This window comes from Homarus americanus, unplaced genomic scaffold (assembly GCF_018991925.1).
Source record: "Homarus americanus isolate GMGI-L3 unplaced genomic scaffold, GMGI_Hamer_2.0 scaffold17266, whole genome shotgun sequence".
Taxonomy (NCBI): domain Eukaryota; kingdom Metazoa; phylum Arthropoda; class Malacostraca; order Decapoda; family Nephropidae; genus Homarus; species Homarus americanus.
In genome coordinates this window covers 52,415-76,793 of record NW_024752587.1, presented here as the reverse complement: position 1 = coordinate 76,793, position 24,379 = coordinate 52,415, and the positions used below count along the sequence as shown (strand labels likewise).

Below are 24,379 nucleotides of genomic sequence, written 5' to 3'. Positions count from 1 at the left end.
AGGACTTGCTTATACCCACAGTACTGCCCCCCCTCCCCCAGGTATCAAGTGTCGGCTAAACTTAATCCAGTAACTATCCAAATCCCCCCCCCCCCCTTCACGGCCCCCCCAGCTAGTACTCGACTTCACTCCTCTGGTTGGGGTGGGGGGTAAGCGTCGGGAATTAAGAGTTTTCATGAACAAGTAAGAAGGTGACAATTTATTTCACTCTACAGTATATTACGAAAACTAAACTTTTTTTTTTAATAAGTTACAGTAGCTATTTACTGCTGGGTGTACTGGGATCGAACCAACAGCCATTAGGACAGGTGTTGAGTACAGGTCTGAATGTATGAAGGCGAGTGAAGGAGCGACAGCAGGGCTAAATGGACCCCAGTTTTAATAGGCCCCCAGTCTAAATGGATACCAGTACTAATAATTAGGTTAGGTTAAGGTCTTCTAGTAGGTTAGGTTAGGTTAGGTTAGGTTAGGTTAGGTTAGGTTAGGTTAAGGTCTACTAGGACTGGTTAGGTTAGGTTAAGGTCTACTAGGTCTGGGACACATCATTAAGTAAATGTTAAGTCTACTTGCAGTCACTAAACACTTCCAGGTTGCACTCATAAGTAAATAAATTAAATAAAAATTGTGAATAGCTAAACTTAATGGCTGACAGAGATGAAAGACAAACTGTGGTGACCAGCAGGTGTGAACGATTAAGTAACAACTATATAAATAAGGGTAACTATGTCATCAGTCACAGGTAGTTGTAACACTCATTGTCCCCCCGGTAATAAGGGTCAGTGTTCCCTCCACCACCACTACTGTTTACCCTCGGTGATGCATGGACAATTCCTCAGAGACAAATGTTCCGTCACGCCACAAAAAACAGACAAAGATATTAAGTAAAGAGTTTTGGCTCAGTGAAGTACGTGTGAATTCTACCATGAAATGTTGCTACTTTCAACCCCTTCCCCCCCCACCCCTCCTCTCTCTTCATATATTTAATTTCCACACACACACACACACACACACACACACACACACACACAATCACGGGGGAAATTTTTTGCATAATTTTCTGAGAATTAATGGCCAGGTTTTGTGTGTGTGCACATGCTTTCAGAGAGCAGCTCGAACACGGGATGATAAACAACCCAAATCCTAGTGCCGAATGGGGTATTCTCGACTCTGTCTTGACAAACACCTGCAGAGACCCTCAGCCAGATAGAAAGAATACACCATGACTGGTTTGATGAAAATGACCCGGAAATCAAAGTACTTGTAGATGATAAACGTGCTGCTTTAACTGACTGGCAGAACAACCCTCAGTCTCGGACCAAAACTGATACCTTCAGCAAGAAGAAAGCTGTGGCCCAGCGCAAACTTCGCAATCTAAAGAACGGCTGGTTTAAAAATAAAGCATGTGAAACGCAAAAACTTGCAGATCAACACAAGATGCGTGAATTTTGTAATTCCACTAAAACATATTATGAGCCAATCACTCACGGCACAGCCCCCCTCCACACATCAGACGTTAACTATCATTCACTGCTCAACAGAAACACCAATGTGGATGTCATGGCTACCCAGAAGGTCCCTCAGCATCCAGAGCTGATCCATCTCAGCTATCCTCCATTCCTGGATGAGGTAGCTACTGCCATCAAACAGATGTAAAATAACAAAGCCTCACGGCCTATAGGAATCCCAGCCGAGGTGTATAAAGCAGGAGGACCTCTGCTTACCAGCCGTCTCCACTCTCTCCTGGAGAATATATGGGAAAAGGAGGAAATCCCCCCAAGCTCTTAAAGATGCCTCCATTGTCAATATTTATACTAACAAGGGAGACCGGTCAGACTGTGGCAACTACCGTTGGATCTCGCTGCTGTCCGTAGCTGGCAAGACTATTACCCGAGTCCTCCTAAACAGATTTCTTCCTGAGGCTGAAAACTTTCTCCCAGAATTTCAATGTGGCTTTAGATCATCAAGTGGCACCACTGACATGATCTTTGCTGCCCGCCAGATACAGGAAAAGTGCAGAGAGCAGCGTCGTGACCTGCACATGGCTTTTATAGACCTAACCAAGGCCTTTGACTCGGTCAACAGGGAAGCCCTCTGGCTGGCCCTCAGCCATTTTGGCTGCCCACCAAAATTTATCGCCATTGTGAGTCAACACCACACTGGCATGAACGACAGTGTCCTACACAATGGCACCCAGTCTGAGTTTTTCCCCATCCAAACGGGGGTTAAACAAGGATGTGTACTGGCACCAACTCTCTTTTCCATTTTCTTGCCTGCCTTCCTTACTCGTGTCAGTGCCAATCTAGCCGGCGGAGTGGACATCCAGTACCGGATGAAGAGATTTTTCAACATAGGACAACTCCGGGAAGGAACAAAGGTGTCGGCAGCTTCCATTACTGAACTTCAATATGCAGAGGACCTCACCCTTGTCTCGCTTACACTGAACGCGACCTACAGGAGATCCTGAACACCTATGCAGATACGTATGCACACTTCGGCCTTGAGGTGAATGTTCGTAAGACTCAGATTTTCTTTCAGCCTGCCCCTGGTTCAGTCACACCTCCACCATCCATTCAGCTTAACGGTACTACCCTCTCTAATGTTACCCACTTTCGGTACCTCGGCTCCCACCAGTCCACCACCGCAGACATCGATGAAGAGATTCAGCATCGGATCAGATGTGCATCTCAAGCCTTGGTAGACTCCGTACCCGTGTCTTCAGTTGTAGGGAGCTGAAATTATCTACAAAGTTACACGTAAATCGAGCAGTGGTCCTCCCCACCCTGCTATATGGCAGCGAGACTTGGGTCATATACAGGAGGCACCTCAAGGCACTTGAAAACTTTCACCAACGTAGTTTACGTTCAATCATCTGAGTTCGCTGGGAAAACAAGAGAACAAATGCCAGTATTCTCGCTGACACCAACTGTAGGAGCATCAAGGCTACCATTATCCATGAACAATTACGTTGGACTGGCCATGTTACCGGCATGGACGACAGTAGACTGCCAAAGCAGCTACTTTACAGTCACCTAACGAATAGTAAACGTAACGCTGGCGGGCAACTGAAAAGGTATAAGGATGGTCTTAAGACAAACCTGAAAAAGTACCAAATTGACTCCCTCACCTGGGAGACGATTACTCCACCGTAACGCTTGGAGGAGCACCACACGAGAAGGTGTCAATACTTTTGGGTTAGCCCGACTGCAAACCGAGGCAGACAAGCGACAACACAGGAAAGACGCTGCCACCGCTCCTCCCGTACTAGATGTAGCCATTCACATGCGCAACATCTGTGGACGACCTTGCCGATCCCATATTGGCCTCTCTAGTCACTTCAGAGCTCACCAACCTACTGTAGGCGACAGCCTTAATAACTCATATCATTGTCTCATACTCGATTCCGAGTGACAGCAAAGTAGTAGTAGTAGTAGTGTGTGTGTGTGTGTGTGTGTGTGTGCGTGTGTGTGTGTGTGTGTGTGCGTGTGTGTGTGTGTGTGTAGTTCTTGTTGTAAGTTACGGGAAACAAAACTATTCTGAAATGTCTATCCTAGATCATAATTTTTACAGGTTACATAATTTAAAAGGTTTCTACTCCTTGGCAATACTTCCTCAACTCACCACCTATTAATAAGACAGACACCTGCACTACATCCATCCCCCCGTGTACTAAAACTTCGCCAGTACCGGCAGAAAGTAGACGAACGTGCGCCAAGCGTTTCTTTCATCACTGTGGGGTCTAAAACAGAGGAACGCTCCACCTGATCTCTTTACCCACCTGTTGTGCTGATGCTTCGAGGTTACTGCATCTACTTTTTGTTTTAATTCCCCTGTTATATCTGACGTGTTTGTACTGTACACAGATGAAGTGGTAACATTGGTGGTTATATATACTGCATAAGACACACACACAAGTCTGTGGCAGTCATATATAATAGTTCATCACATATCTCCTAGCCAGGGCCCATAGTCACCACCAAACAGTTCAGCATGAATATAAACAATGCAGGTATACAATATCCAATTGACGAACAGTGTGGGTAAACAGTAAGAAAAACTCGACCAATGACAACCAAGAGAGCCACCAGATGCCTAGTTCCTATTGGATCCTTTGTTTTAGACTTGGATACTAACTAATAAAAGTTAATCTACGAGAAAAAAATACAGTTCTTTTATCCATCAAATTTAAAGCAACCCAATGTAAACTCTTCTTTTATCCATGTCATCCATTCATTCATTCAAACAAACGTTTAATTCATAGATTCATACAAACGTTTAATTCATAGATTCATACAAGCGTTTTGTCCATTCATTCATACAAACGTTTCATTCATTCATTCATCATAACCCAGACTGCTATTATTGACTGTCGTATGTTGTGGGTTGTGGTACCCCCTCTCCTTCAAGTGCTCAAGAGACAGCTGGTGCTCGAGACAGCTGGTGCTCAAGAGACAGCTGGTATCATGACGTGTAAGTTGTTATCTCTCTCTACCATTAGTATACCAGCCCTCAAGAAGCTTTATTACTATATACCGAGTTGAAGTCTTATATAATATTAATATTGATCAAATAAAAAGTTTAGATAAATGTACTATAACTAAAATAAGGGTAATAAAACTTAAATAAAAGTAATAAAAGTAATAAAGTTTATAGAAAACCAATAAAACTCTAAAGAAATTAATCCTCAAATAAAAGTATATTAATAAAACTTAAATGATAGTAAAAAATAAATAAAATCACTGTATAAGTAAAATATAAAAAGTAATAAATCAAATTAATAACAAATAAAAGTAATAACACTCAAATAAAATTAATAAAACAAAAAAAAACATAAATAAAAGTAACAACTCAAATAAAAATAGTAAATAAAAGTAAGAAAACTACAAAAGTAGTAAAACTCAAAATAAAAGTAATAATATGAAGGTAATCATTTATATAGCAATCTGTCCACTACGAAGTCTTACGCCCGTATTATTAAACAACATCTTCCCTTGAAGAGGTTCGTCGTGTTTCAACCCGAGTACTGCGGTGTCCCTCAGGACTCATTTATTTACAACTCGGGTTGAAACATGACGAACCTCTTCAAGAGAAGATGTTGTTTAATAATACGGGCGTTAGTCACCCAGAGTTGCTTCAGTGAGTGACTGTCGGGACCAGTCAAGTAGGTGGTCTGCCAGTCCCACCCTACACCCACACCCTCCCAGCCACCCCCTCCCTCACAACTACACCTACACCCATAACCTCCCCTACATCCATACCCACTCACCCACCCAGCCCCTCCCCTACATCCTCACTCACCCACCTCCCCCACTCACTACCTCCCCTACACCCACACCCTCCCCCACATCCACCCTTCCCCACACCCACTATCCCCCCCCACACACACCGCAAAAAACACCCGGTGCCATCAATCTCTTTAGTCATGAGTGCCACTTGAGCTGGCATCGTGAGTGTATGGGGGGGAAGGTGAGGGGGTGGGCCATAAGGCGAGTGAGTGTGAATCAGTGAGTGGGTGAAGGGTGGGTAAGGCCGAGAGTGAGAGGTGTGAGATGGCAAGGGCATGAGTGAGAGGTGTGAGAGGGCAAGGGCGTGAGTGAGAGGTGTGAGATGGCAAGGGCGTGAGTAAGAGGTGTGAGAGGGCAAGGGCGTGAGTGAGAGGTGTGAGGCCCAGGGCGTGGTGAGGGTGTGCGTGAGTGAGAGGTGTGAGAGGGCAAGGGCGTGTGTGAGAGGTGTGAGAGAGCAAGGGCGTGCGTGAGGAGGTGTGAGAGGGCAAGGGCGTGCGTGAGGAGGTGTGAGAGGGCAAGGGCGTGAGTGGGGAGGTGTGAGAGAGACAGGGCGTGAGTGAGGAGGTGTGAGAGGGCAAGGGCGTGAGTGAGAGGTGTGAGAGGGCAGGGCGTGCGTGAGAGGTGTGAGAGGGGCAGGGCGTGGTGAGAGGTGTGAGGACAGGGCGTGAGTGAGAGGTGTGAGAGGGCAAGGGCATGAGTGGGGGTTGAAAGACAAGGACACGACCTACTTGCAGCCAGGCAGGTGAGTTTTTTTTTTTTTTTTTTTTTTTTTTTAGAAAGGAGGGGTGAAAGAAGATTAGAGATGGGGGAAGGAAGTTACAGCTCGGAAATTGAAGAAATTTAGGAGGAGGTAAGAGAGGGCGGGCTGACCGCCTAGCTAAGCTAATGGTGTGTTAGGGTTGTGTCATGGGTTAGTTATTGTCTGTCGGTACAGGCACTAGACAGCCTACCCTGTCCCATATATGGGTGTTTTGAGGGCCTTATTTCATATTCCGCCGACCCTACTGGGGGATGCTGGTCTAGGGAGGTTGTCTATTGCCTGGCCGTATAGATAGGGGGTGGGAATGAACCTTTTGAGATTTGGTAACTTTTTGGGAACCATGTATGGTTGTTGTCGTTATCTGGTGGGAGTCTTTGAAGGAGTTCTTGCTCTGATCGTTATATCTTTTGCCAGACTCTGCTGGCCAGGGTGTGCAGCTGCTGGTTGGTGGGTAACGGTGGGTGAGTGAGTGAGTGGGAAGGAGAGGAGGAGGGGTAGGATGGGTAGGAGGGGTAGGATGGGGAGGAGGGGTAGGATGGGGAGGGGGTAGGATGGGAGGAGGGTAGGTGAGGAGTAGGGGGTGGAGGAGTAGGGGGTAGGGAAGGGGGAGGTGAGGAGTAGGGGTAGGGAAGGGGGGAGGTGAGGAGTAAGGGGTAGGGAAGGGGGAGGTGGGTAAGGGGCTATATCCACGAGTAAGAGAACTCTAATAAGCTATTTCTATCGAACCATATTCCCCCTGCGCCACCTCCCCACCCACCCTGACGCCCACCTCAACTCATCAAGATGCTAGACGCCGCAGCCTCTACGATAAAAGCAAATACTGTAGCTATGAAGATGTCACCAGGAAGGAGGCAAGACTAATGCTTTTCATTAAGTTCTCCCCCCTCTCCCCTCCCCCCACACACTGTCAAAGGCTCCTACTCGTAAGCTATTGACTGGGCAAAGTACCTAAATGGCTCACCTGAACCTTCGACACAAAGATGGAGTTTGAAAGATTCATTAAATTAAATTCTTCCCTTTAAGTGGAGGTAACAGTACGCATCTAACTGGCTCACATTAGACAGGTTATTAAAGGTTGAGCAGAGTAACCCCAAGTTAAGAATACAACTAACCGGTTCATTTAAAAAGGCATATAAAGACGTCCTGGATGACCTCAACACTGCACCTAGACTCTACCATTAACTTGGCACAAGTTAAGAGGAGGAACTTAACACAGAGAATCTTTGGTAATCCTGATCAGGTAAAGTTTTAATTTCGATCATCCGGGGAATCTTAGGAATACAACTATTGGAATCAGTGGTTTAGACAATTCTAACACACTTTTCTTCTGTGACGTTTCCATCGCAAATGACCTGACCTAACCACCCCCCCCCCCATATGCAAGTCGTTTGCAAGGAAAACGTCATAGAAGAAAAGTGTCTTAAAATTTTCTAAACCCCTGATTCCAATAGTTGAATTCCTAAGATTACTCGGTTGACCGGCATCTGTAACACCTGTCGTATCCAAAATGCTAAAAATCTAAATTTCACAAATAATGTCACTTATTGTATAATATTAAAAAATCTGTATAAAAACATTAACTTGGTCGGATCTTCTCCTAACTTAATTAGCCTTAACACGTTAACACGGGCTAAAGATTAAATCGGAATTAAGAGTTAATCTCACCTGGTTAAGTTTAACAATGGCGCAGGTCCCATGCATCACTCTGACTACATAAGAAGGTAAGTCGTTCTTCCTGGGATTAACAAGTCTGGTTGGCGAGGAGTGGATGTATGGCTGGCACTGGATAAAAAACACGCCGGTGTTCATCCTAGAATTAATAATATCCTGCGTTGATGGTCGTCATGGTAGGTAGTGACACGTGACCTTCAACACACACCTTCCTCTGTCGAGTGAGTAAGTCCACCCACCCACACACTTCCCAGTCTACCCACACATTGCCCAGTCCACCCACATACTACCCAGTCCACCCAGACACTGCCCAGTCCACCACGAGTGTCAGGTCAGGGGGGGGGGGTATCGTCTCAGTCGACTACCACGACCGGTGGTAAAGCGGTACCGTTCTTGCCCCGCAAGTGAGATGTCACGGGTTCGATTCCCGGGCCGGTGGAAGTTGTTTGGACTTACTTCCTAGCCCCCATTAGTCCCTGTTCACCTAGCAGTAACGTAGGTACCTGTCGAAAGTTGCGAATTCGTATTCAGGGAGTTGTTGGAGCTTCCAATAACTTGATGACATAAACCATTGACTCTTCAGACTTCTACGCCCTTAACTCTTCAGGCTTCTACGCCCTTAACTCTTCAGGCTTCTACGCCCTTAACTCATGAGACATAAAGGCAAGCATGAACTTAGCATGCTTTCTTGTTGGGCGCTGTAAACGCTTCTGCGCTTCACCTTACACAAGGATGTAGGAGGGTGCCCAATAAATAAATAAAAAAAAACAACAACCAGCACACGACTGCACTGGTTATTAATGCCCTTTGTTGATCGTTTATGTTTCCTTCACCCATTACTACTACTACTACTCTACTTGTATACACACACACACACACACAGTGCAATTGTAAAACCATCCAGTTTTCGTTTACACCTCCTCCCGCGCCTGGGCTACCCAGTGTTTACTCAACATTCATACTTCCCAAGCTCACCTATGCCTCCCCTGCCTGGTCTTCCTACCTAAATGCCACGTAACGTAAACACCTAAAAAAGGTGCAGAGGGCATTCAAAATTATTCTCTCCCCTTCCTACTCCACATATCAAGAAGCGCTGAGCACAAACCCTCTCGGCTCTCTCTGACCATCACCACGACCTCATCTGCAAATTTGGTCAGAAGCTTGTGCACCATCCTCGACACCGGCTCCTGCTTCCATTCGAGATCCCTCGTCCACAAGCCGCATCCAGCCCATACGAGCACGTACTGTCATTATATATATCATATTTGTATAACTTACGTTACTTGTATATTATTTGTCAAATAAGTGACCCATTCCCAATTATGTAACTGTATATTTTCAGCTTTTCGTCTGCCATGGTCTTTCAATAAACCGTTAATTGTTATTATTATTACAAATACACACATACACACAGTCCATGTCAACCAATCAACCAATCAAACTACCGTCCTCATACCTGAGCGTTGGCGACCACAGTCCTCGTTTTCAGGCTGTGTTTACCAATTTTACCGAGAAGCTGCGAGGTGTTAGGGGGGGGGGGGGCGGGGTACCAATATTCCTGAGAGCCAATTGTGACTTACCATTGAATAGTTTGACTTGTGAAATACGGAACCTTGGCGACTCGACCCGCTGAACACTTGACCATCCAGCCTTGGAGCTCATAGTGAAAGTATTCCCAATTTTTATTTTCTAGAATTAAGTTTGATGATCCTTCGACGTGCCAGCACAAATAACTGCCCGATTTTATTTAATATTTTTTGTTTAGATTTCACATCAATTTACCTTATTTCGATTGAATTAAATTTAAATACCAATCAGATAGCGAAGTATTGAAGAGTATATCACAGGTAAGTCAGTCAAAAAAAAAAGAAAACTATATTTACAAAAATTATGTTAGACAATATGCCACAACGGACGAAGGATTTTGACAAACCTACCGAGACAGGACGAGTCGCAGAGTTCATTCTGGAATCCTCCCCCCCCTCCACCCCCCAGTAATGATAGTTTGTTGAGCAACTGTAAACAAACCTCTAGGAGTTAAATGACCTACAACCTATATTATTTGTAGGTAAGATGAGGCTGACGGTACAACACTCATCAGCTGACACAGGTAGGATGAGGCTGACGGTACAGCACTCATCAGCTGACACAGGTAGGAGGAGGCTGACGGCACCACACACATCAGCTGACACAGGTAGGATGAGGCTGACGGTACAACACTCATCAGCAGACACAGGTAGGATGAGGCTGACGGTACAGCACTCATCAGCTGACACAGGTAGGAGGAGGCTGACGGCACCACACCTATCAGCTGACAGGTAGGATGAGGCTGACGGTACAGCACTCATCAGCTGACACAGGTAGGATGTGGAGGCTGATTGGCACAACACTCATCAGCTGGGACACAGGTAGGATGAGGCTGACGGTACAACACTCATCAGCTGGGACACAGGGTAGGATGAGGCCACTTGCACAACACTCATCAGCTGACACAGGTAGGATGAGGCTGACGGCACAACACCTATCAGCAGACACAGGTAGGATGAGGCTGACGGTACAGCACCTTACCAAAGGGACACAGGTAGGATGGTGAGGCTGACGGCACCACACTCATCAGCTGCCACAGGTAGGATGAGGCTGATGGCAACGCACCATCAGCTGACACAGGTAGGATGAGAGGCTGACGGTACCACACTCATCAGTTGCCACAGGTAGGATGAGGCCGACGGCACCACACTCACTAGCCGGGACACAGGATGAGTTGACGGTACAGCACTCATCAGCTGACACAGGTAGGATGAGTGCTGACGGCACAACACTCATCAGCTGACACAGGTAGGAGGAGGCTGACGGCAACACCATCAGCTGACACAGGTGATGAGGCTGACGGCACCACACTCATCAGCTGACAGGTAGGATGAGGTTGATGGTACAGCACTCATCAGCTGACACAGGTAGGATGAGGCTGATGGCACCACACACTATCAGCTGCTACGAGTAGGAGGAGGCTGACGGCACTGCACTCATCAGCTGATATTATGTAGGATGAGGCTGACGGTACAACACTCATCGGCTGGGACACAGGTAGGATGAGGCTGACGGCACCACACTCATCAGCTGCCACGAGTAGGAGGAGGCTGACGGCACTGCACACTCATCAGCTGACACAGGTGGGATGAGGCTTACTTGCACAACACTCATCGGGCTGACACAGGTAGGATGAGGCTGACGGCACTGCACTCCATCACATACAGGTAGAAGGAGGCTGACGGCATCACACTCATCAGCTGACACAGGTAGGATGAGGCTGACGGTACAACACTCATCGGCTGACACAGGTAGGAGGAGGCTGACGGCACCACACTCATCAGCTGACACAGGTAGGAGGAGGCTGACGGCACCGCACTCATCAGCTGACACAGGTAGGATGAGGCTGACGGTACAACACTCATCGGCTGACACAGGTAGGAGGAGGCTGACGGCACCACACTCATCAGCTGACACAGGTAGGATGAGGCTGACAGCACCACCCTAAATGAACCTCATCTACCTGCCTATTAACGCTTTATACACCCGAGTTAACCCCTTAACACCACAGGTCACCGCAATGCTTAAGTCGCCACCAAAAATCACTTGATCAAATTTGCAGACTTTATCATTGCCTCTACAACTCCCACCCACATCTTAAAAAAGGTTTAGTAATAATAATAATAATAATAATAATAATAATAATAATAATAATAATAATAATAATAATAATAATAATAATAATAATAATAATAATAATAATAATAATAATAATAATAAAAATAATAATAATAATAATAATAATAATAATCGGACGTAAAGGAATAAATTACACTACATCTTGGTGCAGGTATATTGTGTATAATAATAAGGTTCTGTAGTGTAGGTCAAACTCAGGTACAGTAAGTTAATATGACACCAACTTACCAGGAGCCGGGTGGTGACGGTGAACGCTGCCACACGTACTCCCACGACACCTTATAATCTCTCTCTACGGACCAAGTACTGGCACACTTCCCTCACCGCTCACCAAGCACTACTGTTGCTGCTGTTGGCGCGAATAAAAAAAAAATAATGCAACAATTCCAAATCCCCAGACACGGTTTCACCTGCCAAAGAGTTGCTAGGATCCGAGTATCCAGAACACAGTTTATGTGCCAAATAGAACCAAGGATTGTACACTGGGTCACACTCAGGCGTGGAGGAAGACCATGACCAGCACTAGGTGGGGATGAGACAGGGACATGGTACACCAGGTGTCCCAGGGGGCGGAGCGTCCCACTGCTCGCCAGGGAGGGGGACCACACACTCGCTGGCCCCAACCTTACTGCCTGGGTCATGTTCCCCTACCTGGCACTACCCCGCGCAGGTGTAGCACGCCCACCCCTGCCTCTACCCCTACACCACGTCCCCCTGCCTCTACCCCTACACTACGCCCCCCTGCCTCTGCCCCTACACCATGCCCCCTTGCCTCTACCCCTACACCATGCCCCCTTGCCTCTGCCCCTAAACCACGCCCCCTGCCTCTACCCCCTACACCACGCCCCCCTGGCTCCCACCCTACACCACGTCCCCCCTGCCTCACCCCTACACCACGCCCCCTGCCTCTACCCCTACACCATGCCCCTGCCTCTGGCTCCCCAAACCACGCCCCTGCCTCTGCCCCCTGAACCACGCCCCCTGCCTCTACCTCACACTACGCCTCTACCCCTACACCACGCCCCGCCCTGGGCCCCCCACACCACGCCCCCACAACCCACACCACGCCCCCCTGCCCCACCCCCACACCACCCCATGCCCCACCCCTACACCACGCCCCCACCCCACCTCTACACCACGCCCACCTGCCCCAATTCCCTCACACCACGCCCCCACCCCACCCCACACCACGCCCCCACACCACGCCCCCGCTCCTACCCACACCACGCCCCCACCTTACACCCCACACCACGCCCCCCTGCCCCCACCCCACACCACGCCCCCACCTCTACACCCTACACCACGCCCCCTGCCCCACCCCTACACCACGCCCCCCCCACCCCACAACCCTACACCACCCCCCCCCCCCTGCCCCACAATCTCCCACACCACGCCCTCCCCCACCCCACACCCCACACCACGCCCCCTGCCTGCACCCCTGCCCACGCCCACCCCACTCTACACCCACACCACAGTACACCTCACCCCACACCTCACACCACGCCCCCCCTGCCTCCCCACTCCCTCACACCACGCCCCCTGCCTCTACCCCCACACCACGCCTCCCCTGCCTCGGCCCCCACACACCACGCCCCTCACTCCCACACCCCTACACCACGCCCCCCTGCCCTCACACCTCACACCACGCCCCCACCCTACACCCCACACCATAAAATAAGAGATTGACATAATTCACCACCAAAATTTAAGACCAAAACCTCTATGTGTCTTCTGATGACCTTAAGGAGAGAGAGAGAGAGAGAGAGAGAGAGAGAGAGAGAGAGAAGTTGGGTAAAAAAATAGTTTGTCAGGTGTTTCATAGTTCACGTGTTGAGTTCTAACATGTAAGGGCCAAAAACAGACATTGTAAACTTAATAAGGAAAAAATATATCTATCCGGCTGACCTCTTATAACGGAAAAAATACACCGGTGAGGAGGAGTGTTCGTTAAAGCAGGTCGTTAAAACAAGGTGCTGCATCATAGGGAACTATTGTACTAAGTTCTGGTAAATAAACGTTATTGTATTAGCTGTTATTACTGTTATTACTGTCGTTGTTATCATTTATTTTACGTTATCCTCCTAGCCACTTGTTACCTTACTTGTCAGTCGGTTATTATTATTATTATTATTATTATTATTATTATTATTATTATTATTATTATTATTATTGTTGTTGTTATCGTTGTTATTATTATTATTATTATTATTATTATTATTATTATTGTTGTTGTTGTTGTTATCGTTATTATTATTATTATTATTATTATTATTATTATTATTATTATTATTAGTAGTAGTAGTAGTAGTAGTAGTAGTAGTAGTAGTAGTATTACTATTATCACTGTTATCATTATCATCGTTATTATTATCATTACTATTATTATTATTTACGTCGTCACAACAGGTAGCTCAGGAGACGGCATGACTACGTTCGCGTATACAGTAGTACAGTAGTCTGTTTCAGTCAACACTGGTCTTACTGGTGACTTTATTAATAATCTCAATAATTATTGGTTTAGTTTTTAATATTCTTATTTAAAAAAATTCTAAAACTGTTCCGATTGATTTTTTTTTTTTGTTCATAATATTTTAGTGTCATTCAACATAACCTGGCGAGCATCACACCAAGCCGAGGTCGAGACGCCACACTGTCGGACGGAGGGAAGGTGTAAATATAGCCAGATATATTTATAACTGTTAGGAGCTTACTGCCGTAGCTATTGGTAACACTGGGTGAGGTGGTGATATTGGTAACACTGGGTGAGGTGGTGATATTGGTAACACTGGGTGAGGTGGTGATATTGGTAACACTGGGTGAGGTGGTGATATTGGTAACACTGGTTCTAGGGGTAGTATTGGTAACACTGGGTGTGGTATTAGTATTTTATCCCTAAAAGTTCCTAGACTCTGGTATTTTATCCCCAAAATTTCCTGGACTTGGTTGATTTATCCCTAAAAGTTCCTATGCTGTGGTATTTTGTTAACAGACTCACAAACAGCTATATACAGTACATGATAAACATTTTCCAGGTGGGAGTCCTGCACTGCATTATGTAAGTCACTTGGGAGACAGCCACATCTTACTGCATAAACATATAATCACAAAATTTAAAGAAATATTTCATGTTTGTTCTCCCCAGTCTTTCTATAGCTCAGGGATCTCGTACTAAACTAAGTTGGCTATTTATAATTAAATTGCTAACGTTCTGTCAGTGTCAGCTGGTGAACATCTCCCATGACACAGGTGTGTGGGGGAAGACGGTGATGGTTCACAGGTGACTCACAAGAGACTGTCATACCTACACCACACGTCTCCTCCTTCGTCACACACACACACACACACACTACTCTGGTAAACTGTGCCTTTTGTCACATACGACCTTTTGAAAGGTTAAACTTTCTTCCCTAAAGTAAACAAATATTCATCCACCAGTTTTGGGGGAATTAACTCTTGACTTCCACTGTTAAGTTTATACAACAACAACAACAACAACAACAACAGCTACTACTACTACTACTACTACTACTACTACTACTACTACTACTACTACTACTACTACTACAACTCCTGCGCTATAGCTACTTTTTTATCAAATTTTCTGGTACCTGCAGCAACAGTTGCTGCAGCTTATCATTTTGGCAGAGCTGTCGTTCTGTAGTAATGGACCTACGAATCTTGTACTACTACAACTACTACTACTACCTACAAACACTGTGTATGTAAAAATATAATCCTTTCGATGAAGACACTTGGAACACTTGTAGGATAAACAAAAATAAAGGTCGGGTGGGTCATCTCCTGGCCCCCAGCTCATAGGTGTTGAAAATTGGCCTCTTTGATGGATCCAGGTGTGTGTTTAGCGTATAATAGTAACAACCACTACTACCACCACTACTACCACCACCACCACCAACACTACTACACGAATTAATGATCATACGACTCCAACGTTTAACCACCATTACGGAAGAGAAACGTCACAAGAACATAACATTATTTAGAAACTTACATATTTCTACATAATTTTCATATTAGAGAGTCGTCCACCCACGCCAGCCCCTCATCACACCACCCACGCCCACCCCTCTTCCCCTCACCACTCACGACGACCCCTCTTCCCGTCACCACCCACGCCCACCCCTCTTCCCGTCACCACCCACGCCCACCCCCTCAATAAAATATACACCAGCGTAAAAGTAACCGAGTGGCCTGACCCAGGCGGCGTGTCACTCACCCTCGCTCCCTCCCCTACCACCTGCCTCCACACAACAACCTCCCTCAGTGACTCCCACACCCTCCCTCATCCCTCACCACACCCTCTAGTGACCCCCACAACCTCCCTCATCCCTTACCATCCCCCTAGTGACTCCCACACCCTCCCTCACCACATCAAGTACTGTGTAGCCAATGTTTCAAGCCGCTGTCACTGCCAATTTCATCATTTTTACTGCTATTATTAACGTCCACATGACAGCCACGACAGAGATCCACATTGCCCACTGTGTCTACTGCAGCCATAACTGTGTTTTAGAAGCTCATAACTTTTTATTATTGTTCATTTTGTAAATCGGCGTAAAATGGCCACAGGTTACGACACCACATATGTGACCCAATCAACCAATCATTTTGTAACACAGTTAATGAAAGGGTAGCAAGCACGGTGAGAGATAGAGAACAAGGTGGATAGATGGCAACACTGTCCCCTCCCTCACGGGTAAACTCAAGCTTTCCCGTGACTTACCTGAAGCTGGGGACGAGGGGATCCGACAGCCGTTCCTTCAGCAGTTTGCCGAGGCGCACGTTTCTGCCGATCTCTCGCAGGAGGCGGTCCCTGGAGGTGAGGAGGGCGCGGGCCTCAGGGTCAGTGCTCAGGCCACGGCCACTCATCTTCTCCACCACACTGGCACACAGGATGTCCAGCCGCTCCAAGTGCTGCACCACACAAAGCAACAGTTAAAAACACAATTAAGACTAAAGCTCTCAAGTTCTCAGTACCACTTTGTCACAATACATTAAGAATAATACAAAATATTCCTGTAACAATAAGTAATAAAACTTGAATTTTGAGACATTCGGCCATATTAATATTTTACTTTTATTATTATTTAACACACCTTCCCTGAGTCCTCCCTCCCGTTCTATCTTTTATTGTCTAAGGTTAATTATACTTCCAACGATAAACAGTGATTAAAAATAACATGGATACAGTATGAGAGAAAGAGACTAGCCTGTTCCATGGTCCTAAAAAAGACGCCGGCGACCCTGAGCCTGGTGAGTTGCTCCTGTGATCCCTTCACAAACATATTCCACACATTCTCCAGGTCCCCCACCATGGTGCGACTCTCTGACAACACGCTGCCTCCCGCCGACTTCTCCACCAGCAGCGCCGCTCTCGCAGATTCGTACCCGTACTCGAACGTGCCTGCAGCTGTTTCCTGTGCATGAGTGTCAGTATCAGGAGGAGGTACTCATATGATCACCCTGTATACTTATGAAATACTCCAGAAATTGTTCCCCTATATTGTCGTTGATTTCTTACATATTAGATACGCAAGCATAATTTATTCAGTTTTCTGATATGAATAAGGCAAGCCTCCGGTAGCCCCCCTTGAGCTATCATAAGTTAAGAAATAGCCTTCAGCACCTTATCAAGCATCAGTTAAAGGATGAGCAGCACCCAGCACCCTCCAAAACACCGTTGAGACGCAGCAGCAGGTAGGAGTAACAGTCTATATATAACCAAGAACTTACCTGGAATTGTAGGTGTTCTGTCTTGAGTCTGCGGATCTCCTCGGACGAGCGACCAACATGAGAATGCGCCTTCACAAGCGCCTCCAACAACGCCTTCAGCCATTTATGAGCCTTAGAATGGTGAAACATTGAGTCAATATTTTTGTTTTTAAGTAATGTTGATATAAAAAGTTGAGAACTGTCAGACCTGGACCAAGGAGCTGGGGACGTGATGGATACAGCTGGTAAGGAGGAACAGTACACAAGTTATCTCGTGTAGATAAGGTACTAAATATTTAACCAAAATACAATGTTACAAAACTGTTAATGAACATCTTTCCTCAACACTCTAGACAAGACAAAATGCACTTGAAGGTGAAGGTTGTAATATGGTGATAAAACATCAAGAGTGAGCATAGCTCCTGTGTTCATTATCATTACAAAAAGAATCATATGACATGAGGGGCATTCCTTATTTTGTTGTGTTGTGTTGTGTTGTGTTGAGCCCAATACTATTTCAACATGACCCGGGAAGTGTGTGTGTGTGTGTGTGTGTAACCAGTATAATTTACATACTGTGTAATTTAGAGTAACTTACAACCATGGATGTATAATTGTGAACATTCATTATTCAATGACCTGTAGAGGGTAAAGGTTGTTCATAGGTTATAGCTGTATTAAACATCCCGCGGATGTTTTGTCTGGCCTGAGTGTCGCAGTATGATGCGACTCCCTCTCTCAGTAGTAGGTAATTCTTTAAACACTGAATAGGTTGCTCATTTGTGGTAATCGGATACTTTGCTTTACACTTGCAATGCGTCAAGTATGTTAGATAGTTAGTTAAGTAATATATAGATAATGACACCGTCAATTAAGAGTGATTCATGGGTCAAAGTGATCAATTACCAGCCGGTTGTTTATACTCGTTATGTAAACACCGCTGACTGTAGAGTTGCTTGACATTCCAAGGAGACGACTACTTCCTCCTTCGAGAACCTTCCAGAAGCTTGACTCATAGATCGCTCTGGTGGCGGGTGCAGGAATTACTATCTACGGGCGTGGCATAACCAAGCCCCCAGTCAGTCTTGAACTAGACCCCTTTGAGTAAACATCTACACCTGGACCACCTCAATACGGGCACGCCTAACACAGAGCCTACCTCAGGTTCTAGCGCGGCCCACAGAACGGTTCCAGTAATAGATCACGGGGCCAGTCTAATTATCTGTACAGTATTTGGACTTGTAAATATCACACTGTAATATACACCAGTTTGGGGTATAATTTATCCCCCTTTTTGTGGAAGAAGTGACCGCTCTGTTGGACCATAATTATCGACAGTCTCAGTCATCCTACTCATATCAACGGAACTCTAAATAACTACAATCAAATTAATATTTAGTGAGACTGTATATTGACAAGTCTCACTCCTCACAGGCCTACAAGCCACAGGCCTACATGTGTGTGTATGTGTGTGTGTGTGTGTGTGTGTGTGTGTGTGTTATATGACAAACCCAACAAGAGAGCCATAAAGTATATAGGGGTGTGAAGGACAGCATCAAATGGTAGTGTATAAGGTGAGGGACCAGCCTGTGTCCCGGACATTACCTGCTTCACATCTCGTTGGCAGGTGAATAATTGTATGTTTTGCTGCAGCCGTAGTTTGTGCAGGTCAGCCTGGCGTGCTGCACGTGCATAATGCTCGTGCTGGGCAGTGAGGAGAGCATGCACGTGGTTGAGCTCAGCTGTGTAGTCTGGAGTAATGTCCCGGCCGCAGAGGTCCTTCACTCCCACCGTCAGCAGGTCCAGGAGCTTCTCTCCAGCCCGGGTGCCTTCTGACGCCAGGTAGTCTGCCACACATAACATTGAATTTATTACTTATTTCTTACTCTCGAGAGCCTCAGCCTCAGCCTTCTGCCACTATTGTAGGCGGCCGGAACCAACAACAGCCTCTTTGACCTGTTATCATTCATTCCTCTACCTGCCGTGACCAGGCCCTGTCCTATGGGAGTGAAAGGCTGGCCAGAAGGGGTTGCGTGGCTTGTAGCAAACCAGCCTTTGAAGATCCTCCTTAAATTTAATTTTAATCAAGACCAAACTTGATCTGTTAAAAAAACAAAAACTTTTCCCAGCGCCACATAGAGACCACACCCTGACTATAGGATTAAAAGATCCAATAAAGAGTTCAACACCAAACTCTCTTATGATTCACTCGCAGTACTTCCTTCAGCACATCCTTCCAACCCCATCTCTCCTTCCTACAATTACTTCATCATTCTACTTCGCTAATTCTTCCCCTTATCTGGTAGAGGAAAAGTACAGAACAGTACTGCAAATATTTTAATATACTGTAATGTTTACTTGACCAATATTCCTTTACAGTGTACGAAATAAAATTTATTATTGATTAAGACAATTAGTTAACACAATTAATTCAATATGACCTGAAGAGAAGTGGATACATTTGTTTCTTGGTGTTTCTCCTTTGACTCGTCTAGTTGGTATTTTGGCAACAATGTTAATACACAAAAACATTCACTCACTCTTACCAATGGCTTCCTTGCGAGCAGTGAGTTCTCTTAAGGTCTTCTTGAGCGTGTCGACGTGGTCGGTGTGAGGCAGCCAGCGGTGCTGCTGCAGGAGCACGTTGCACCTCTCACCCATTTGATGAGCGATGCGGTGGAACCTGACGGAGGCGAGGATGAGAGTGCGCCTCCGGTCCAGCCGAGACGCAAACGTCCTACAGGAAACAGTCATTATTTAGTATGGCCGAGAGAATTAATGGAAGTATAACAGACATTATCGGACAAGTTACAAGGGTGATAGTAAATACATTAATATGATGTTAGAAAAATCAATAAAACAAAAATAAAAGACACTGACACTCATATTAAAACGACCTTAAAAATTCTCTGCACAAACAGAAGGAAGACAGAACTTGACCAACTATAAGATATACACTACTCGTTCATTGTTGAAAAGACAAAGGTAAATACTTGCATAAGCAGATATGAGGACAATTAAACACTCTCTTATATAACACTTTCTCTCCTCACCAAAACTTCACAACAAACGAGGGAAAAAGTCCATGTGAGAGACTCGTCAAAGTTTAGGCGAACAAAAATCAAATAAATCAACGATGAAAGAGACATTCAGGTTGGGTTTTGTTCGGTGTACCTGACGAGGGTGTCGGTGTAGTCCTTGAGAGAGCGGAGGTCGGTGGTAGTGGTGCGGTGGTCAGCCAGGGAACGGAGGTCGCCATCACCACGGTCCAGGGCGTCCTCCACCTTGTATCTCAGACCCGCCCACCGTCCGTACGTCTCCTGGGGAAGAACACGAGTGAAACAGTTTTAATGACATGCAAGATCACCAAAACAAACCACAGTCATTTAGCGAGATAATTCCATAAATTTCCTAAAATATAGCAGAGAAACAAAGAGAAATAATCATCAGTACATTAATATTAGTTAACCTCCCTCACACAACAATAAGGTCAACATGCTTGTACAGTACAACACTTAACAACAGTAGTGGTGTAGTTACCCGGCATTTGAGCTCTATGGCCTCGTGTTCCCTGAGGAGTGCCTCGGCCTGGTCGGTGGTGGTGCCGATGCTTGTCTCCGCCAGCAGCGTCTGACCTGCCGATACCAGCCACTGCCCGATGTCGTTCATATCGTTCTCCAGTTCACGTACCTGCACACAGCAACACGGACACCAAGTTTAGTTACTGACTGCTCCATCACACGGACAGTCAAGGACACCTTTCTCTGAGCCAACACAATACAGTAAGTTACTGGAGGACACCATAATGTACAGTCCCCTTCACTAGTGCATTTACAGTGGCTCGTTATATAAACATTCAACAAATCTTTATATTTTAGATATTTGTTTTAATATTGTTTTGCTCTGAATCCATAGTATGTTTACTATTGCGAGTTTCCTTCTGTCGAATGTAAACAAACACAGGACCGCCAGACTGCACAAAACCTGACGAGCCCCTGTAATCGCACTTGTGAAGGGGGCTGTACCTACAGTATATCATGATGTTCAACAGTTTTAAAGTTACTTGTTAATACTACAGCTACGTCAGTCTAACACATGATTGGTTAATATGTACTGTTGCCAACACCAGTACAGTTTAAGAAAATTAACTATTGATTAAGTGTTGACAACATACACAATACGTGCACTGTAACCCACGACGTTCACACTTGTTACCTCATTGATCAGAAAGCTATACAGTTATACACACTTCAGAGTACACATGTTAGCACACTTAATGAACATATAGGTTGGATAGATATATGAGCGATAGGGATTGGGTGTAAACGGGGCTGCCTAGTATGGGGCCAATGGATCCGCCGCAGTTTCCTCATTTCTTACGTTCTTATTACAGATTGCACAACAACTGTAGTAATCAATACAGCATAATACAGTAAAGAGTTCAAGTAAGTAATTAAGTACAGCAGTGGCACCAACTTTAAAGACGACATTACATGGTAAATAACATACTTCCTTCACACAAATGTTCCCTGTGGAGGTTTTGTCCTGACCTGCATGTAGGTATCAAGAGCCGTGTTGAGTCTCCTCCAACAGGCCTCGACGGCGGTGGTAAGGAGGTGGAGGTCGTGAAGCATCGCCCTCACCCTGGAGGCCGCCTCGGCTGCATCACCTTGACCCTCACACACACGGAACCCGGACTCCTCGTCCATCTCCAGAACCTTCAGTACCTCTTGACCTGTCAGGTGACGAGGGGCGGCCATTAATTTATCAACGTCTTGACAACATTATCATTCTAACTAATATATTGTATACACCTCAAAACCTGCCATTCTACAGTAAGGAAGAACTTGAACACATAAAATCGTAAGCCTAATTGAAACTCTACCCATGTTGAAGATGACGGACGGCCTGGCAGTGATGGTGTTGTAGGTGTTGGTGTTGACGGAGAGGAGGTCGTGTAGGGTGGAGGCACGGCTGCATGGCTCCTCTCGACGAAGTTCCACCTGCAGCGTCTCCAGGTCACGACGGGCGCGCTCACACTCGTCTACAAACTCTTCATACGCCTGGCGACGGGTAGAACAGATCAGTGGTAAATAGGAGTTGCTGTACACCACAGTCAACTATGTTATGTAACAAATGGGAGTATAGTTCAAGACAGCCTGAGGATGAGAGGAATAATAATAATAGATGGTGAACTTAATATAGAGTACTGGGAGAATAAAAGACAACAGTTAGATGATAATATTACCAGTGAGAGAAGAAAAGGCTGTAATATAATGTACAAAATGATAAAATGAAGAAGAGTTGGTCCAGGTTAAGCTGGCTCTCACTGCCCAGAGATGATCCACACCTTGCGTGTCTTGAGCCAGGCGGTGTGGTCATAGTCCAGTGTACCTCCCAGTTCTACCGGCAGCTGAGACAGTTCCATGTACCGCGTCAGTTTACTCACACTCACATAGATCGGCTGTGGACGAGGAAAGAAAAATATATTGAGACAGTGATGTTGACTTTAGACTGGTGGTGGGACGGGGATGACATGTAGAGGAGATCCTGCTGAATTGAGAGAGTTTATGACTCATTATGACAAGGGTCAATTGCCTCTAGTTTGGCTGTGAAGGACATCTTGAAGAGCAGTTGTTACCGCTGGCCGTGTTGTGGGACATGTTAACACGGACCTGCTAGGGGTCAGGTTAACAACGTTCACTTACATTTTAATTTAAATTCATTCCGCCGCGAGAGACACATGGTAGTGTTTATAGTCTGTTCACTCGAAGCTTCCAACTGAGGCCTAGGATCAGTTTGTAACAAAACAGCTGATTGGTTGGCAGACGGAAACGGGGAAAATCAATTCAGTTCTTTAGTCCTTAATCTATCGTCTTTATATTCTGCTATTTTAAGGGATAATTACCATTCTATATTGATCTCTGATAATTTCCGCACTTGAAGAAGAAAATATTAGCTTGTGAAATACTCCAACTAAGATGATTTCATTAGATTCGCTGTTTATGTCAACTTGTAAAACTTAAAGTAATTTCAGCCAACTTAACCCTGCCATAGTTGACCCTCACAGGACACAAACAGATAAACAAGACCACCACCATCACCAGTCCTCACCTGACTATCAACCTCACTCTTGCGACAGTCGACTCGCTGTTTGTCCCAGAAGCCCTCGGGCCTCACGACGAAGAGGTGCCTGATGTATCCGAGGGTGGCGCGGACAGTGCTAACGGTGGGCTTGACGAGGCGGTAGTGGCACACCCTGGCGTCCACGACCACCACCCACCCACGCTCCCGGGCACTCAAACTGTACAACACAAACAACTCCTTAATAAAAATTGATAAAATATACCTTGTGGCGCTGTCTATTGTTATACACTAAATATACAGTAACTTAAATATCAGTAGTGATATATTAAAATTATAATATCTATGACAGTTTGATGAGTAATCCAGGCACTTGACGATGGCGTGACTAACCTGGGGATGGTCTTGAGGTACTTGACGGTGGCGGAGATGGCCCCGGAGTCATGACAGCTGGGGTCCTGGGGCAGCGGGATGATAAGTATAGGTCCGCCTCCTGGGTCCCGTGAACCTGGTAACACCGCCAGCCGCCGCTCCAGTAGCCCCTCCCACTCACTACTACCCATTTTCTCTTACATTCTCTCTGTAACCAAAGAAAACCTGGCTTATTGGTAGTCTGTGATAAATAATACTGATGGAGACATACGGTACAGTATAGATAGATATACAGTGTTAAATCGTCATGCAAGTTTACAGTTGTTCCACAGGTACAGTCCCCTTCACTTGTGCGTTTACAGGGGCTCGACAGGTTTTGTACAGTGTGGAAGCCCTGTGTTTGTTGACATTCGACTGAAGTAAACTCACAATAGTAAACATACTATGGAATTAAAGTAAACAATATTAAAACAAATTTCTCAATATAATGATTTGTGGAATGTTTATATGACGAGCCTCTGTAAACGCACTAGTGAAGGGGACTGCACATAAACAAAGCAGACACGCATTGTCTATAGCTATACAGGTTGACTGAAGCAGCGCTGAGTGAAGATCAATTTAACTGTGATATCAATACCAACCTGCTCACTGGCATTAGTAATGTTTATAACACTTGATGTGAAGCAGAACCAGGGAAGGGAAGAGAATATGTGTCAGACATGACCCCCCCCCCTCATACATGACCGCGTCT

At 45.7% G+C, this 24,379-nt stretch overlaps 1 protein-coding gene across 1 annotated transcript in view; it reads right to left on the bottom strand.

Annotated features, from left to right (window-relative positions):
* Positions 1 to 23,866, bottom strand: part of LOC121855138 — a 55,667-nt gene extending 31,801 nt beyond the window's left edge. Inside the window, exons 1-12 of the mRNA XM_042350002.1 lie at positions 23,650 to 23,866; positions 23,287 to 23,476; positions 22,523 to 22,636; positions 22,058 to 22,235; positions 21,723 to 21,907; positions 20,713 to 20,862; positions 20,347 to 20,492; positions 19,719 to 19,909; positions 18,778 to 19,019; positions 17,194 to 17,304; positions 16,671 to 16,877; positions 16,184 to 16,374 (exon numbers count right to left, since the gene is read on the bottom strand). Of these exons, the coding sequence (XP_042205936.1) occupies positions 16,184 to 16,374; positions 16,671 to 16,877; positions 17,194 to 17,304; positions 18,778 to 19,019; positions 19,719 to 19,909; positions 20,347 to 20,492; positions 20,713 to 20,862; positions 21,723 to 21,907; positions 22,058 to 22,235; positions 22,523 to 22,636; positions 23,287 to 23,476; positions 23,650 to 23,819 (2,075 nt within the window). The 5' untranslated portion in view covers positions 23,820 to 23,866. The remainder of the gene's footprint in view (positions 1 to 16,183; positions 16,375 to 16,670; positions 16,878 to 17,193; positions 17,305 to 18,777; positions 19,020 to 19,718; positions 19,910 to 20,346; positions 20,493 to 20,712; positions 20,863 to 21,722; positions 21,908 to 22,057; positions 22,236 to 22,522; positions 22,637 to 23,286; positions 23,477 to 23,649) is intronic.
* Positions 23,867 to 24,379: the final 513 nt, after the last annotated feature.